This window comes from Podarcis pityusensis, assembly GCF_964106645.2.
Source record: "Podarcis pityusensis genome assembly, chromosome: 7".
Taxonomy (NCBI): Eukaryota; Metazoa; Chordata; class Lepidosauria; order Squamata; family Lacertidae; genus Podarcis; species Podarcis pityusensis.
Window position 1 is genome coordinate 79,615,106 of NC_138031.1, and position 16,268 is coordinate 79,631,373.

A 16,268-nucleotide genomic window follows, 5' to 3' on the forward strand; every position below is an offset into this window, starting at 1 on the left:
TTAGGCTAATCATAACAATAACTATTATTATTAAAGGTAAAGGGACCCCTGACCATTAGGTCCAGTTGTGACCGACTCTGGGGTTGCGGTGCTCATCTCGCTTTATTGGCCGAGGGAGCCAGCGTACAGCTTCTGGGTCATGTGGCCAGCATGACTAAGCCGCTTCTGGCGAACCAGAGCAGCGCACGGAAACGCCGTTTACTTTCCCGCCGGAGTGGTACCTATTTCTCTACTTGCACTTTGACGTGCTTTCGGACTGCTAGGTTGGCAGGAGCAGGGACCAAGCAACAGGAGCTCACCCCGTCACAGGGATTCGAACCGCCGACCTTCTGATCAGCAAGTCCTAGGCTCTGTGGTTTAACCCAGTTACTTGTTGCCAATAAAATTTCTATTCATAGTTCTTCCATGTAACTTAGGCTAATCATAACAATAACTATTATTATTATTATTGTTAATTTATTTATACCCTACCTTTTTACCAGATGGGTCTCAGGGTGTATTCGTCGACTTCTGCTAATCAGTAGTACAGGTGCTTATGGTCCAAAAACCTCTAGTGCAGTGCACTGACTTATTATATTGCAATTTGACCTGCCCCTCCCCCAGCCTTTAGAGGTGAGGCAGGGGGCAATTGGAGAAAGGGCCAACCCAGTGATAGTGCCCCACTTTGGGACACCCTCCCGCAGACAGATCCTAGTGCCGGATTTAAAACTTTTTATTTCTCCAGAATTTTATTTCCTTTTGATGTACCAATTAGTGCTTACACTTCCTTTGTTCATGACAATTTAAAAGTAATTTTCAATGCTTTAATTTTACCAGCGTTGTAGTTGGGTTGCTTTTACGATTGTGTGCTGCTTTGAGATGAATTTTAGTTGGAAAGTGACGAATGTGGAGTGTATGTTAAAGATAAAAGGTATATAATGTGATTCCGATGGAACATCAGGAAGAACTTTCTGACAGTAAGAGATATTTCGATAGTGGAATGGTCTCCTTCCAGAGGTTGCAGGCTCTCCTTCCTTGGAGGCTTTTAAGCAGAGGCTGGACGGCCATCTGTCATGGATGCTTTAGTTGAGATTCCTGCATTGAGGGGGGTTGGCCTCGATGACTCATCCCTTATTATTCCAACTCCATGATTCTGATTTTATGACTCTATATTCAGTTCAGTATTCTTCTCTTCTGTAATTGCCATAACTAGTGATATTTCGCCTTTTCTCTCTCGTCTTTCCAGTGGGATGGCGTAGGTCCTCTCCCCGACTGTGCAGAACCACCAAAAGGAATTCAGATGCTGTGGTACCCATCCATAGTCAAACCCTACCTCACACTTCTCTCTGAGTGCTCAAATCCAGATACGTTGGAAGGGGCAGCTGGCGCACTACAAAATCTGGCCGCAGGTAGTTGGAAGGTATGAAACCTATGTCTCTACTTAGTCAAATTCTTAAGTAGCCTGCCACGGGTACATTGAGTTGGTATTTGAAAGATGGATGCAAAACCAGGAATCATTGTTGTTAAAAGGTTTTTTTAAAAAAGAAACGCTCACTGTCAAAAATAATAATAATAATAAATTTTTATTTATATCCCGCCCTCCCCAGCTGAAGCCGGGCTCAGGGTGGCTAACAACCATGTAGTAATGCTCCAGCCACTCACCCCTCCCTCCCTGTCCTGCAATCCAGCGGGAGCAGGAACGATGGCTGGCAACATATACTTTTTTGCAGGACAAAACAAATCAAAAAGGCAGTTGCTGCCACCACTCCCTTGTATCAGGGCACCAGAAGACTTAACCCAAGGGAGAAGGTTATTCTTCCTAGTTACCGGTTGCCCCACCCTGCAAGTTGCTTCCACAAAATGCAGGCAGAAATTCAACAGATTCAGTAGGCGGCTAAGTAGTCAGGCTCTGGATTCAGGCTTTCCCCCAGAATGGCACACAGGACAACAAGAAAGTTCTCTTTTTAAAATTTATTTAAAAAACAAGATTAAACATACTTAAAAGTAGGCACATCTCTTATACGTTTCAAACAGAAAAAATAAGAACATTATTGAGTATTGCTAGCTAATGTACTTACAAAATGAGAACAAAGGCAAGTTAGAATGGTTCTAAAGTCCTCAGTTGAATCCGCATCTCAAAGACAGTAGAAATCTTCATCACAAAGAAACGAGCAAGACGACTGTCAGCATGGTGGCAAACTGACAGAAGGACATAAAGGCAAACAAGTGATGTGTTTGGCTCCAAGATCTGACTATCTGAACTCTATGCCTCTACATCAAGAGTCAGCAACCTTTCTCAGCCATGGGCCAGTCCACTGTCCCTCAGACCATGTGGTGGGCCGGACTATATTTTGGAGAAAAAAATGAACAAATTCCTATGCCCCACAAATAACCCAGACATGCATTTTAAATAAAAGCACACATTCTACTTGTGTAAAAACACACTGATTTCCAGACCATCTACGGGCCGGACTTAGAAGGCAATTGGGCCGGATCCGGCCCCCAGGCCTTAGGTTGCCTACCCCTGCTCTACATTAATGGTTAGAAAACAGGCACTGGCCAAAATGATTTTCCCCCTTAATTTGCTCTGCTCACATGTTTGAGTTGAACAAAGGAGTCTGGTTGCAGGGATATCCAGTACCACTTGGCACTCATTAACATCCTTCCTGACAACTTTAGCAAAAGACCAAGGATAAATGGGAATACATAGGATACGGGGCCCCTTATCTGAGGTTGGAGAACAACCCGAAGCTGCTCCATTGACGTACTGTGAGACAAGGATTGATTCTGCAGAAAATCCTTCCTTGGAACTTAATTAGGTACTGTAACACTGACGTGATTTAATACGTTTGTTTCCATATTATGCCAACATGTTTTATTTATGCTACGAAGCCGTTAATTCAGTGTAGTAATCTATATGGACCAGGTAGTAGAGGACATGATTTATCCTGCCAGAGCTAGCTAAAAATAACCCATATATCAATAAGATGCATGGTTTGTCATGTCCAAGGTAAGCATGTTTGACCAAACAATCACTCTTTGAAATGGGAGGTCAGCAAACAAAATTGGTACAGCTGAGCAGTGAATGAAATAATCTGCTTACCTAGAAAACTTGTATAGAATAAACAGTGGCTCTCTAAGCTTCTTCATTCTATCCTGTCAATTTGCCTCAAATGTGTTTGACCCTGGAGGGAGACTGTTTCCAAGAGAAGAGAAAAGTGCCTAATCCACCTTGTATATCCTTTGCTTAAGCAAAGTCGTTTAGTCTGCTGCTTGCCCAATGGTGGTGCCTTTTTATCATGTAGAAAATATTTATACACAAAAACCTGACTACAAATAGAGCTTTCTTCACACTTATCAGCAAATGCCCTCTCAATAACATCACTTTTTTGGGTGATATACAGCAAACAGTATGCTTGTGAAAATACCCAAGTACACACACACACACACACACACACACACACACACACATTACTGTTATGAGTTATTGTGTGTGCCAGACGCCTATAACCCTAACAAGTATTAAAAGCTACTCAAGCCAAGCTAACTTCTTGATGAGGTAATCACCTGGGTGAGGGGGTCATAAAGAGAACAAAGGAAAGGGGGCTCTGTGCCAGATGGCAAATGGGTGGGGCCTCTCCCCCATGTTTTAAGATAGTTAGAAGGACAAAGGCTGAGTTTGATGTGAACCCCTCCTTCATAGGCTCAGGTTGTATAAACAGTGGTACCTCGGGTTATGTACTTAATTCGTTCCGGAGGTCCATTCTTAACCTGAAACTGTTCTTAACCTGAAGCACCACTTTAGCTAATGGGGCCTCCCGCTGCCACCGCATCCTGTTCTCATCCTGAAGCAAAGTTCTTAACCTGAAGCACTATTCTGGGTTAGCGGAGTCTGTAACCTGAAGCGTATGTAACCTGAAGCGTATGTAACCCAAGGTACCACTGTATGTATGTAAATAGGCCATATGTCATAAAGACACCAATGTCCACTGTGCTTCATTCCCAAAAGCAAACATGAACCCTAGGTAAGCACCTGGGACCCCTGAAATTTTGCATCTGCTGGGAGTTTGGTGTGCAACAATACTGTAGGCTAAAGCAATCTCTCAAAGGCCAAAACAAATCCTGCAGTGTTTCCGAAGAGATCACAGATGAGACGTTGGGAGTCTCTTTCAGGGAGAAGATTCTAGAACTACCAGATAGCTAACAAAAAAACCTCACAACTTTCCTGTGTCATCTCACAAGGGGTGCTAGCAAGATTTTCTGAGCTCTGTACGCTTTATCAGAATTGGGCCTTCTACCCTACCCACAAAAGATAGCACAAATTTGTGTAAAATTTATATTCCATGCTTTATATCATATGCAGATGCATTCATATTCATGTCCTCTTTTGCAGAAGGGCTGGGTCCCTGATATAGATAGAAATGAACTTAATAATAATAATAATAATAATAATAATAATAATAATAATAATATCAGGGACCACAGAATGACAGAGAGATTAGGCTGGCCTCAACCAGAGCCAGAGCTTTTTCGGCTGTGGCTCCGATCTGGTGGAATGCTCTGCCACAAGAGACTAGGGCCCTGCGGGATTTGACATCTTTCCGCAGGGCCTGCAAGACAGAGCTGTTCCACCAAGCCTTTGGCCAGGGCACAGCCTGACTCCCTCCTTTGGCAATCTTCACAGAACTCTAGCCCAATGGTTGCCATCAATTTGATTTGAATGATTTTATAATTAAATGATTTTAGAATGTTGTATTATTTTATTGTTGTTAGCCACCCTGAGCCCGGCTTCGGCTGGGGAGGGCGGGATATAAATAAAAAATTATTATTATTATTATTATTATTATTATTATTATTATTATTATAGCTGATACTTTGCCTATCATGGTATTTCCATTTTATATCATACTTAACCTGCTGAATTTCTGCCCGCTGCAGCTGTTAATAACACAAGTGTCCACCCTCCCCAAGTGCCATTCCTAAGCTATGCAAAGAACCTGAGTTTCATGAGCTTGTTACTGTGACCCAAAAAAAGAGAATTCCACAGCAGAAAATTTGTAACAGTAAAGTTTAATTTGAAACTCCAAAATGATGTACCTATGCTCTTACAAAAGACAGCAATATATTTCTGCTATTTGCATCCATATGATAATATATTTCTCATTTTGCACTGTTTACGGAGAATGGGGAGGAGTGTTGCAAGGGGGCAGGAGAAGCCCCCAAAGACAATTTAGTGGTTGCAAATAGCTGATGGAGTAGAGGTTATAACTCCCTTCCCTCCCCTTCTCAGAACGGATCCCTCTTTAAGTTGCTGCTGTTTCCCATGCCATGGATGTAGTTTGCAGTTGCCCACCTTAGATTCTCAGGCTAATTCCTCCAAAGGATAAAACCTTAGAAACTGAGGTTTTATGATAGCAGTTAAAAACTAAGGGATATCGTTATGTTGCAGTCTTTTCCTCTTTAATTACCTTGACTCTTCTAAGAAGGGACAGTTCCAATGAAGAGGGGGCATATCGTGATGAGCTGCGATTCTACAGAGCAGTGTCTGCTAGTTATGCCCCACAAATTCCATTATCTATAAATAGTCTCATAGAATTTAATGCAACTTCCATGCATGCCTTTGACAATTTAGCAGCCACTGGAAGCAAAAGAAATGGATTTTGCTTTCTGCCTTACCTCTCTATGAATTGGAGCAAGCTGTTCCCATAGGAATTGCCTTCCTTTTCATGCTGAGCAATTACTTGAACGCTGATGTCAGACTGATTTATGGAGTAACTGGATGATTAAGTATATTGGCAAGCCATCTAATTTTAAAAGGCGCAAAAGACCCTCTTTTGTCTTTTCCCATTTTTATGGTGGGGTTTTTTTTTTATCCTTCAGTAGATTTGTGGAAGCTTATTGACCCGCAATCTAGAAATGCAAGGATGTTTCTCAATGGCTTTAGGCAAACTGAAAGAATAATCAGGACACACAAGAGTGAATCTATTTCTCAATTCTTGGGGAAGGATGAAGAAGCTGTCTTTCAGCATCTCAGCCTGAATGTGTCCCCGCAGTGCGGACTGCTCAGGATAATTGCTTGCAAATATATCCTAATTGACAGGTTAGGTACCCAGAGATATCTCACATGATTAATAAAGGTGCCTGTATGGTTCAAGACTTGAAGGCATGAATAAGATTATAGCCTCAATCACAATGACAGTTTGTAGATTCTCTTGTAGCTTCTCTCCAGGGGGCTAAAGAACTGTTGCTCAATCTGGGGACAGAATTGTTGTTTTACACATTTTGGCCAGTCTTTCGGCATCACCTGCTTTGAGCAGCAGACCTCCATGCCTTGTCACATACTGCTTTTGAAACTCATGTCACTTTCAAAACTCATTTGTCATACAGAATGGAGCCTGTTGTCTGACAAACACAAACACAACATCCATTAGTTGTGTGGTTCTTTTGGATCCTGGAGTTTGTGTCACAGGTTTCCTACAGAGCTACAATTTCCAGAGTGATTTAACAAACATTCCCTCTTCCTAGGGAACAATTGAGAGTTGTGGGGACAATAGGTCGGGGGGGGGGGGAGAGACTAGGTTATATAATATAATAATAGTATTTATGTAGCACTTTTCCTAAGTGGTTCAAACACTTTGCTTATATTAGTCATCCTTACAGCCAGCCTGAAACATAGACCAATATTATTATCATCCTTCAATCCTGGTTTGGGATGAGAATTCTGGTTAGCATTAATCAGTGCTAAAATAATACTTAATGTGGGGGACAATTGAGAAGCATACAATCTCATTGCCCAGTCCGAAGCTTTAGCCATGGATAAGTGATCAGAGCACATCAACAGTGGGGGGCTTTTTTGGGGGGGGTGCCCTTTCTGAGTTTATTGAAATATAAAAAAGAATACATATAAACCATGCCAGAAAAATCACTGGAGCAGGGCAGAAAACAAAGTTTGTTGAATAAGAGACAGTTGCTACACAGGAATACAACATGGCAACCAATTTTTCCAAAATAGCGTTTTCCACATTCAAGTTCGAAACACCTTTGGAAACACGCTACTTGTGTTATTTCCCCTGCAGTAGTCAAAGTCCATGTGTTGTAGGTTTTGTTGTGGTTTCCATTGTTGAGCTATGGAGATCCTGGCTGAAGTCAGTATCCCTTCAGAGTTACTTAGAACAATTCTTTTTGTGTTTAATAAACAAAGTTATGGAGAGGCGTTGCTAGAGGATTCAAGTATGTTAGATATTTCTCAATATGCTTCTGTCCAAAATAATGAAACCTGGGGCTCACATTATTGGCGAAAAAAAGTTACATCAACACATTTATGAAGCATAAATTATCTGAATGATTTTTAAATTGGGAACTTTGACTTTTGGATTACCTGTTCAAATCAAAGTGATCAGGAATGGGTCGTTTAAAATCACATCTGGCAGTTCATGAACTTCATTTTCTTCTTCTAAATAGCAGATGTCATGGTAATTAATGCCTTGCTCTTGCAATCTGTAGAGCTCCCTTTTCTTTTCGTTCTGCCTCATACAATATTTTGTTACAGTGGTCAGTCTATATCCGCGCTGCCGTACGGAAAGAGAAAGGCCTGCCTATACTGGTAGAATTGCTTCGAATAGATAATGACCGGGTAGTATGTGCGGTTGCAACAGCTTTACGGAATATGGCCTTAGATGTCCGAAATAAAGAGTTAATAGGTAAGTGCTTATATTGTGCTATGTCTTGTTGGAAAACATCGTTCTTATCCCTTTCACCTCAGCATGCTGCCATCAAATTTGCTTGTGTGTGTGATCCTGAAATGCTACTCTTTGAGAAATAGCTGCTGGATGTTATTTAGCATTAAAATATTAAATTATTTTCTTCTATATTCAGTTATGCTTTAAAAATAAAAATACAGAAAACATTAGCATGATCTCCTAAGGCTCTAAATGCATGCCCTGACCCAGGATCATTGTTGCCTTGTGTCTCTTCTGACTAGGATCAGAAGTCATTTGCTCAGCCAAACTTTCCCCCTTCTCCCCGACTTAATCCAGTGTGGTTAAATTATCAGAGTTAAACTTGAAGGTATGAGAAAGTGAAAGAAGTGCATGCCTCTTCTCCCCTCTTCAAAAAACCAGAGTACATTCTCTGGCCCTTTTGTGGATTTCTGTATTTTTATTTTTAAATCAAAATCCCAAGACGGTTGAGCCACTAGGAATTAAAGCATTGTTACAGCTACTGAGTTGTCTTAGAAAGAACCATATGCGGTTTTAATATATTTAGACTGAATAGGAGGAGTTTCTACTTGGAATAAAGAACCCTCGTGCTTCTGTTGTCTCTCCAGCATATCACGAGAGAACCACTCATGCTATTTTTAGCATAATCAGAAAACTAGGAAGTGAGCATTCTTTATATAGGAAGCATACTGAAAATCTGTTCTTGCTTTTATTGAATGATAATTGGCTCATCAGTAATTTGGTTGCTTATAAAATGGCCAAGTTCACTGGCTGCCTGTTGAGTTTTGTTAATTATACACTTTGGTAATAGAAATGGTGCAAGTTTTACTCTTGAATTGGAACGTTTTATCCCAGCTGTGGTTACCATTTATTTCATGTGTATGATTCCTTCTGTTGTTCCTATTCTGACTATGGTCACCTCACTTTGAAATTTTTCATACTGTTGCTTTGTTTGGTGAGTGTGTGCTACACAAGCCATTGAGTTATGCCCACCTGGTGTTCACAATAGTTGAGAAGGGACTGCAAAGAATTCAAGAGATACAGTCTGGAAAACAAAAACAAATGCTAGGCTCTGTCAGGAGGTACCACATGCAGCAATTTGGGGTTTTATTCAAGCAGTGTGGCTCAAGATAAAATGGATGTGCAGGTGGAGTGCAAATCGTATCCTAGGTACTGTCCACAGTATGTAATGTGGAAGAAAACCAGGCAGTGCTGAATGTCACAGTGTCTGCCAGCTATGTTCTGCAGGGAAAAGACTGGTAAAGACTTGAGGTGTAGCAGGCCAGTCGAAATGACATTCGTGTCCAAAAGCCATTTTTACTTCATTAATAATAATAATAATAATAATAATAATAATTTTTATTTATACCCGGCCCTCTCCAGCCAAGGCTGGGCTCAGGGCGGCTAACAAGCAATAATAAAAACAAGTTGAATGAATACAACTTAAAACATTAAAATATTGAAATATTGAAATATTGAAATATTGAAATATTAAAATGCAGCCTCATCACAAGAGGAGAAAGGAAAAAGAAAAAAAAGAAAGAGGGGGAGGGAATCAAATTGGCTCCAAGCCAAAGGCCAGGCGAAACAACTCTGTCTTACAGACCCTGCAGAAAGAAATCAGATTCTGCTGGGCCCTGGTCTCATGAGGCAGAGCGTTCCACCAGGCCGGAGCCAGTGTTGAAAAGGCCCTGGCTCTGGTTGAAGCTAATCTAACTCCCTTAGGGCCCAGGACCACTAGGGTGTTGCTATTTATGGACCTTGAGGCTCTCCATGGGGCATACCGGGAGAGGCGGTCCCGTAGGTACGAGGGTCCTAGGTCGTGAAGTCTCTCACCACCTAGACAGTAGTCAACTGATTCAACATGAGGTTATTATTTTTTAACCACACCATACAAAATGCTTATTCTAGTCACTATTCATTGGGCCCATGTCCATTTTCTAAACTTTATCATTTGAGTTGGCTGCTTTGAAGCATTCTTTGCTGGCCACCACAACAAAATGCAAAGTGTTTTCTGGGAGCAAATTCTCCGCTCATTCTTTAAAGGTGGTTTCTCTGTCCTCACATTTATGGTATGAAAGGCTGCCTTGACTGCCAGTTGACTGGTTTTAATTCTCCAGTGGATAAATATATATTCAGAGGGCCATTGGGCTATCATCTTCAGTCATGTTGGCTACAGTTTAGAAAGGGGAGAATATTAAAGAGTAAAGGAGCTCACAGAAGGCTTTTCAGAGTTGCTTCAGATGCTGCTTTCCCCATCTCACATTTTTAAGATGTGAAACCTGATCGTTTATGTGTCAATCATCCCTTTATCACTCAGCGGCTTGCAGCCTCAAGTGGAGACCCACCTATCCATGAAAAGACATCACAGATCAAGCACCATATAGAGAACTTGCATAGTGCCTCACATTGTTTGAAACACAGTGCTTTTCAGTAGAAGCAGTTCACACATTTAGCCTTAATATATACACAAACAACTCATTTTGTGACAAAAGGTGGGGAATCACATCACTGAATGATTTCCTCCAGAGCTCCTCAGAGTACAAAGGAGCTGATTCAGTTCCAAAACACCAGAGAAGATGATCAGGAGTGATCATGTCATTCCATAGCAAGAGCAGGGCTTTGACCGGATCACCAGCTTTCTCCACTGGAATGCTCAACCAGAGCATTCAGGAACACATCTGGTTCCATTGGTTTCCAAGAGTGGGCCATCCAAACAGGCCCACCACCCTTACTGGGGCAAACTGCCACTGCCCCCTTCTTCCTTTCCTAATATCACTTTGCACCTCTGCTCCAACCACTGCTTCCAGGAAAGAAAGTGTCTCACACGCAACTTCCTGAGATGGAAGCAGCCGGTGCTCCTCCTTGTCTCAGTCCCTTTATTCCCGAAGAGGTGGGAGCAGCAATAACAGCAGCAGAACATCCAGCCAGTGACTATGTAATTCACTAGTATGCTATTGCTACATGTGCGTGAGAAAGCGAGCTCAAGAGTGTTCTCTTAATGCACATTTGTGTGTGTGGACACAGGAGTTCCACATTCAAATACCTTCTTCGCTGTATAACCAAGCGAAATTCCTTGGGCAAATAATGTCATTTTAACTTACGTCATTGCATCTAAAGCCTAGCGAACCCTTTATGGTAAACATAAATATAAGCACCAATAGTCAAGAACAGCTGCTTCGAGTGACCTGCGATGCACCATCTTAGGAGTACAATACAATAAAATGTGTTGTTGAGCCACCACATAAACTCTCTATAGGTATTAAGTCTCCTGGTGTTAAAGCTATTATCATATGTTATACAGAGTTCCAAGGGGGGCAGGAGGGGTGGGTGGGATATCTCTGTCTCTCTTGTGAGTCACTAAGAATCCGAAGTACAAAGTACATCTTAAGCAAAGCCTTTTGAGATGATGGTTCTAAGGATGGATTTCAGTACTTTATCCACTGTAGTGAAATGCTTTCTGTTGCTGTGGGACTGAATAGGTATTTGCTTTGCTTTTTTTTTTTTTTTACTAAAGAGCTCAGCCTCTTCCTAGGGATATTGAAATTCCTCTTATTCACTCCCCGCATCCACCCCCCAGTCTAAGCATCTCACATTCACCAGGACTTCTCTGATAAGCTGCCCTCAGCTTCCATAAACTTCAAAGGCAAAGGAAAAATGATTACAGGGAGAGAGAGAGAAAAAGAACTGCACCTTGAGTTCACACTTCAAATGAGAGGGAGAAAATTGATTAAGAATGGGAGATTAGCTTAGTTTTTGATCTGCTCCACATTACAATTAGGCATTTCTTGTTCCCCATGCCTTATTTTATTATTATAACATTTATTTCAATACCAAGTCATAAGTAATTACTGTCCAAATACTATCAGTAAGGAGTTCCCAAATATATTTTTAGATGTGTCCACTTAGGAACCCTGTGGGATTTGTTTTTTAAGGGCATCTAAATCTAGTGGCCATGCTCAATTCCATAACATCAGGACTTATCCATGCATAACTTTTGCCCTGTGCTTTCTAGGCACAGCTCTGCACTTTAAAGTTCTGCGTCTGAGCGCTTTCTTTGTTTTCCCCGCTGCTCTCCCCAGGAAACCCCACTCTTTAAAACAGAATCGGAACAAACAGCAATTCAGGTTTTCCTGAAGTGGCAGATTGCTATTTTCTCCAATTCAGCTGTAAAGAGTGGGTTTTTATGGAAGTCTGGGTAAGCCCTTAGTTAAATTTTTATGCAGGCCTTCCTTTTGTTTTTTTCTGAACCTGCGGCTCATCAGCTTGATTGGAGAAGGGCGATCTCTCTGACATTCTCAAATGATTCATAATTTTATAGCCCTATTATCATAGCCCTTCAAGAAAAATTAAAAGTCCTGCCTTGCAAGGAAGTTGCTCCAACCCATTGAATCGCTTTAGTTGTGCTTTCCTGTACCTTTTCCAGACCTGTATGCAATATTCCAAACGTTGCTTCATCATCACTTGGCATTATGAGATAGGCTGTTTCGCTCCCCATCTCCCTTCAAATAACTCCTAACATTGGATTTGCTCACCCCCCCCCCCATGTTTAACAAGTTGGCATTTACAGGGAGTTGTCCACCATAGTTTAAGACATTTTTCCAGGGCAGTCACAACCCATTCAGAGTTGCATATGGGAAGTTAGCACACAAACACAAAATGTATGCATAGCATAGCACTTACACTAATTCTCAGTTGCTACTTTATTGCTGTTTGCTTGATTGCCATTTCCCAAGGGTGGACTTGTCATATGGAGCCCTGTGCAAGGCCAAAATTTAGCGCCCCCAAATGGAGCTTCTCAATTATGGAGCTTCTCAGTTTTGTGCTGCCTTGGCTGCATTCCCCCACTTTGAAGAGTTGGTTTGGGGGCCCTTCCCAGCCTGCTTGGGTGTTCAGCATCCTGGAAAATTAGGTGCCATCCACAAACACGGCTATGTCACTGCTCAGCCCTGACATCAGACTCTTTTATGAGTAAGTTAAATTACACCAGTCCTAATACAGATCCTTAGGCAGTGTTGGCTGGTCCGTTAGGGAAAATGAATCACCAACCTATATTCTTTAACAAAACACTAACTGTAGGTGTCATTACATTAACCTGTCAAAAGCCTTTTCCATTTTCAGGATATCTGTATACGAGGGAGATTACCTAAATGAAATCTTTAAATTGTGCAGGATGGAGGAGGTCTACATGGGCTTCCCATCCCTTCCGTTATCTGAGCATTCAGCATGCAATCCATCAGCAGAGGGCTGAGGAAAGCAAGATTTTACTGAGTCCCAAGGAACTCCTCCAGGAGTACACCACCTGTACTAGGACTGTATCAAGCCCTAAATGGTTTTGATTTTAATTTATGCAAGGCAGCCAAGCAGCATAAAACTGCAACGTGGTCTCCGTGCACAGTTGTTTTCCACCAAAGACAAATTAATCATGCTAATGGTCCCACGCATAATTTCCATGGAAGCAAATTAAGAAATGTGTGATCACTATACCATGGCCTTATCTTGTAACCCGCTCCCACCTTCCCTCCCCAAGTCTTCAGAGGCTTGGCTTAAAAATATATTTCTGCATTGAGATTTGCTTTTATAAGCAAATGTTTTCATCTTATTATAAGCTTTTTTCATGTTTCCTCCTCTGTGAATTGGGAATTCGTACATGCCAAAACATATGTTTTTAAAAAGCAGGAAGCTTTTAATCTCTTACATTAGGGTTGTGTCATGACCCAGGGATCAGATCAGTCTGCCCCAGACAAGGAAGATGATTTCATTTCTGAAGTGGTTCTTGATGTCCCCTACTTCTTCAGAATCCCCATCATCAGAAAAGACCATAAGGCCACCAGCCACTCGCTTTGGTTTAAGGAGGTCCCATTACTGCCCCATGTTCTGCCTGCTGCTAAATAGCCCATGTACTGGCAAACACTTGTAAATTTTTACCCACTTCTGACATAATGCTGCAGAGATTGAAGCTTTTCAGCTCTGTTTAATCAGTCTGTGGATGTTGCAGGAAGAACGCAAGGCTTCCTCTCTTGCCCTTCTCAGCATGTGACAGATATATTTTCATTTAGTTTGTGCCGATTACCAGCTGCAGCTGTTGCGGTGCCATGTGCAGAACTCAAAGCCAATTGGCTTTTTCCATGCTACTGCAAGAGTAGTTTCTGGAGAATTAGTAGTGCCATGCTAAAAGCCCACAGAGAGTACTGCATGTGGCATCAGCATGCCCTCAACTAGCTCATCGCATCACACCGTGGCCAAAAATAGGCATGGATTGATTTAAATCTGCAGCTGCCTGAGAAGTTCATGAGATAATAGGCTCTCTGTGGCACATCTACAGAAGCTGTTGGAGATTGAAGCTTCTCCCTGTACTTCAGGGAATGCATTTATTTTTTGATAAAATGCTGGAAGTTGGTCAGTGGAATTGTGATGCTCAGTGATGCTTGTGAAATCATCCAGTGGCCATTGACACATTTTTTAAAAAACTCTCTTTGATTTGTACCAGACAGATTTACTGAAGGTATTTTGTCACCAAGTAGGTCTAAGGACCACAATCCTTAGCTAACCTGCATGGAAATTAAGTGCAATTCAATATGATAGGTGTTTCTTTCAAGCAAGCAATCTTTGGTGGGAAGGAAATGTACAAATCTTCCATCCAGTTAAAGACTTCAATCCAGCCCCAATCTTTGTCAGATCAAGTGGTTCGCTTAGAGCTTTCCATGGTGCTGAAACTACCAGCATGCCTTTCTTTTTCATGGGACTCGTGTCAAGGTCAGGATATGACAAGACAAGCTAGATCAACATATTAAGTCATGAAACTTTGGGGAATTTTACCTAATCATGTTGCTATCAGCTCTTGTAGCATTCAACCAGTTATTTGTTTTTAAATTGATTCTCTGTTGAGATTATTGAAAAATGCGACAGATTGAGAAGAAAAGGTTCACAGAAGCCCATACAAATAGAATGCCCATAATGTTTCTATATTGCAATATCACCTGCATTTATTCACAGTGTAGAAAAAAAGAGCCACATCAATCCCACATTACCAGAATAGCAAGTTTACCTCTGAAACCAAAGATATAATTCATTAGAACTGTGTCCACATTTTAAGAGTAAAACCACTTAGTTGCTCTTTGAGCCCATTTATGAATCCCCTTCATGTTACCTAAAACATTATTTGCTGCTCTCTCTCCCCCCCCCCCAAGCCTCTGTCCTCTTACCTAGAACCTCAGCCAACTTTGTGATTTCTCCCTGGTTGCCTCATATATAGCAGAAGAGCTGCTTCACATTTCTTTAGAACTTATGCATTATTGTATTTCAAATGCACATCAGGAATCACCGGTATACCCTGATCCATACAAAACATTCAATACTAGCTAGATAATTAGTGTCTGGAGGTCACTGACTCTGATACGAACATAACGATTTTGCGATACCTTTTCTTCCCACCTGTTGACACATCTGCAGAGCCGAAATGGGTCTGTGATCTTTCTTCATAGCCTCAATTTGTAACCATAATACAGATTGTATCTAGAAAGAGAGAGAGATGTACCGGGAGAGATAATAAAGGCCTTCTGCACTATATTTTTTGTGGGCTTTTAACCAGCCAAAATAGAACAAAGAAGAAGCTGGTTGGAAATTACAGTGCATTTAAAACATTGTTTGCTACACTGACATTTCAGTTGAAATTAAATGTTGTCTGATCAAGAACCATTTTTTGGGGGGGTGGCTTTCCTACATTATGACCGTACCAATAATTAAAAGCAAAAGCCATTTAAAATACTGTGCATTCCCAATCAGGCTCTGAAAAGTCATTATTATTTTGAACTAGAATAAGGAAGCATTCTATAGACACAAGCAAGGATCAATCAGCGAGATGATGCTAGGTTTTAGAAAAAAAGAATTATATTGCAGAATTTATGCTACTAGTATTGTAGCCAACTTAGCTTTGAGAACGCTAGTAGGCACTTTGATAAGGCAAGCAGAGAGCCTTGTAAAAGTACAGGGTTTTGTTTTTTTGGTATGTAATAGCTTCTCTGTATCTATGGCCCTTTCACATATTTCCTATTCATTCATTCATTCATTCATTCATTCATTCATTCATTCATTCTCTATTTCCCCTTGCATGTAATGCACGAAAAGTACTTCTTCATGAAGCAAACACCGTATTTTTGCTCTATAAGATGCACTTTTCCCCTCCTAAAAAGTAAGGGGAAATGTGTGTGCGTCTTACGGAGCGAATGCAGGCTGCGCAGCTTTCGCTGAAGCCAGGAGAGCAAGAGGGATCAATCGCTCTTGCTCTCCTGGCTTCGCTTCGCTGGAGAGCCGCTGCGCAGCTTTCCCTCTCTGCGCAGCACCCCTTCCGCAAAGCAGGAGGAGAAATGGAAGGTGCTCCGCTTCTCCTGCCGCTTTACTGAAGGGGCGCTGAGCAGAGAGGGAAAGCTGTGTTAGGTTCTGTTTCCCACTAAGCAGCTGCATGGAGTCACAGGACTCTGTTCACATTCCAGAGACCTTCCAGTCTCACGGGAAAGGAGACAGGATGTGACATTAGTGGTTTCCTGTTTCCTTTGTTCCTTTGTTCAGTTG

General features: G+C 41.5%; 2 protein-coding genes across 8 annotated transcripts in view; one reads left to right on the forward strand and one right to left on the reverse strand.

The window, feature by feature from the left end:
* LOC308481901 (catenin delta-2) overlaps window positions 1-16,268 on the forward strand; it is a 221,982-nt gene that overhangs the window by 159,296 nt on the left and 46,418 nt on the right. For all 6 annotated transcript variants that reach the window (XM_081014726.1, XM_081014729.1, XM_081014728.1 and 3 more), the window contains 2 exons: window positions 1,226-1,399; window positions 7,529-7,679. In XM_081014726.1, the coding sequence (XP_080870852.1) occupies window positions 1,226-1,399; window positions 7,529-7,679 (325 nt within the window). The remainder of the gene's footprint in view (window positions 1-1,225; window positions 1,400-7,528; window positions 7,680-16,268) is intronic.
* LOC308482059 (uncharacterized protein) overlaps window positions 7,687-16,268 on the reverse strand; it is a 77,008-nt gene continuing 68,426 nt past the window's right edge. For both annotated transcript variants that reach the window (XR_013988934.1, XR_013988935.1), the window contains exons 7-8: window positions 15,119-15,212; window positions 7,687-8,742 (exon numbers count right to left, since the gene is read on the reverse strand). The gene's annotated coding sequence lies outside the window, so the exon portion shown is untranslated. The remainder of the gene's footprint in view (window positions 8,743-15,118; window positions 15,213-16,268) is intronic.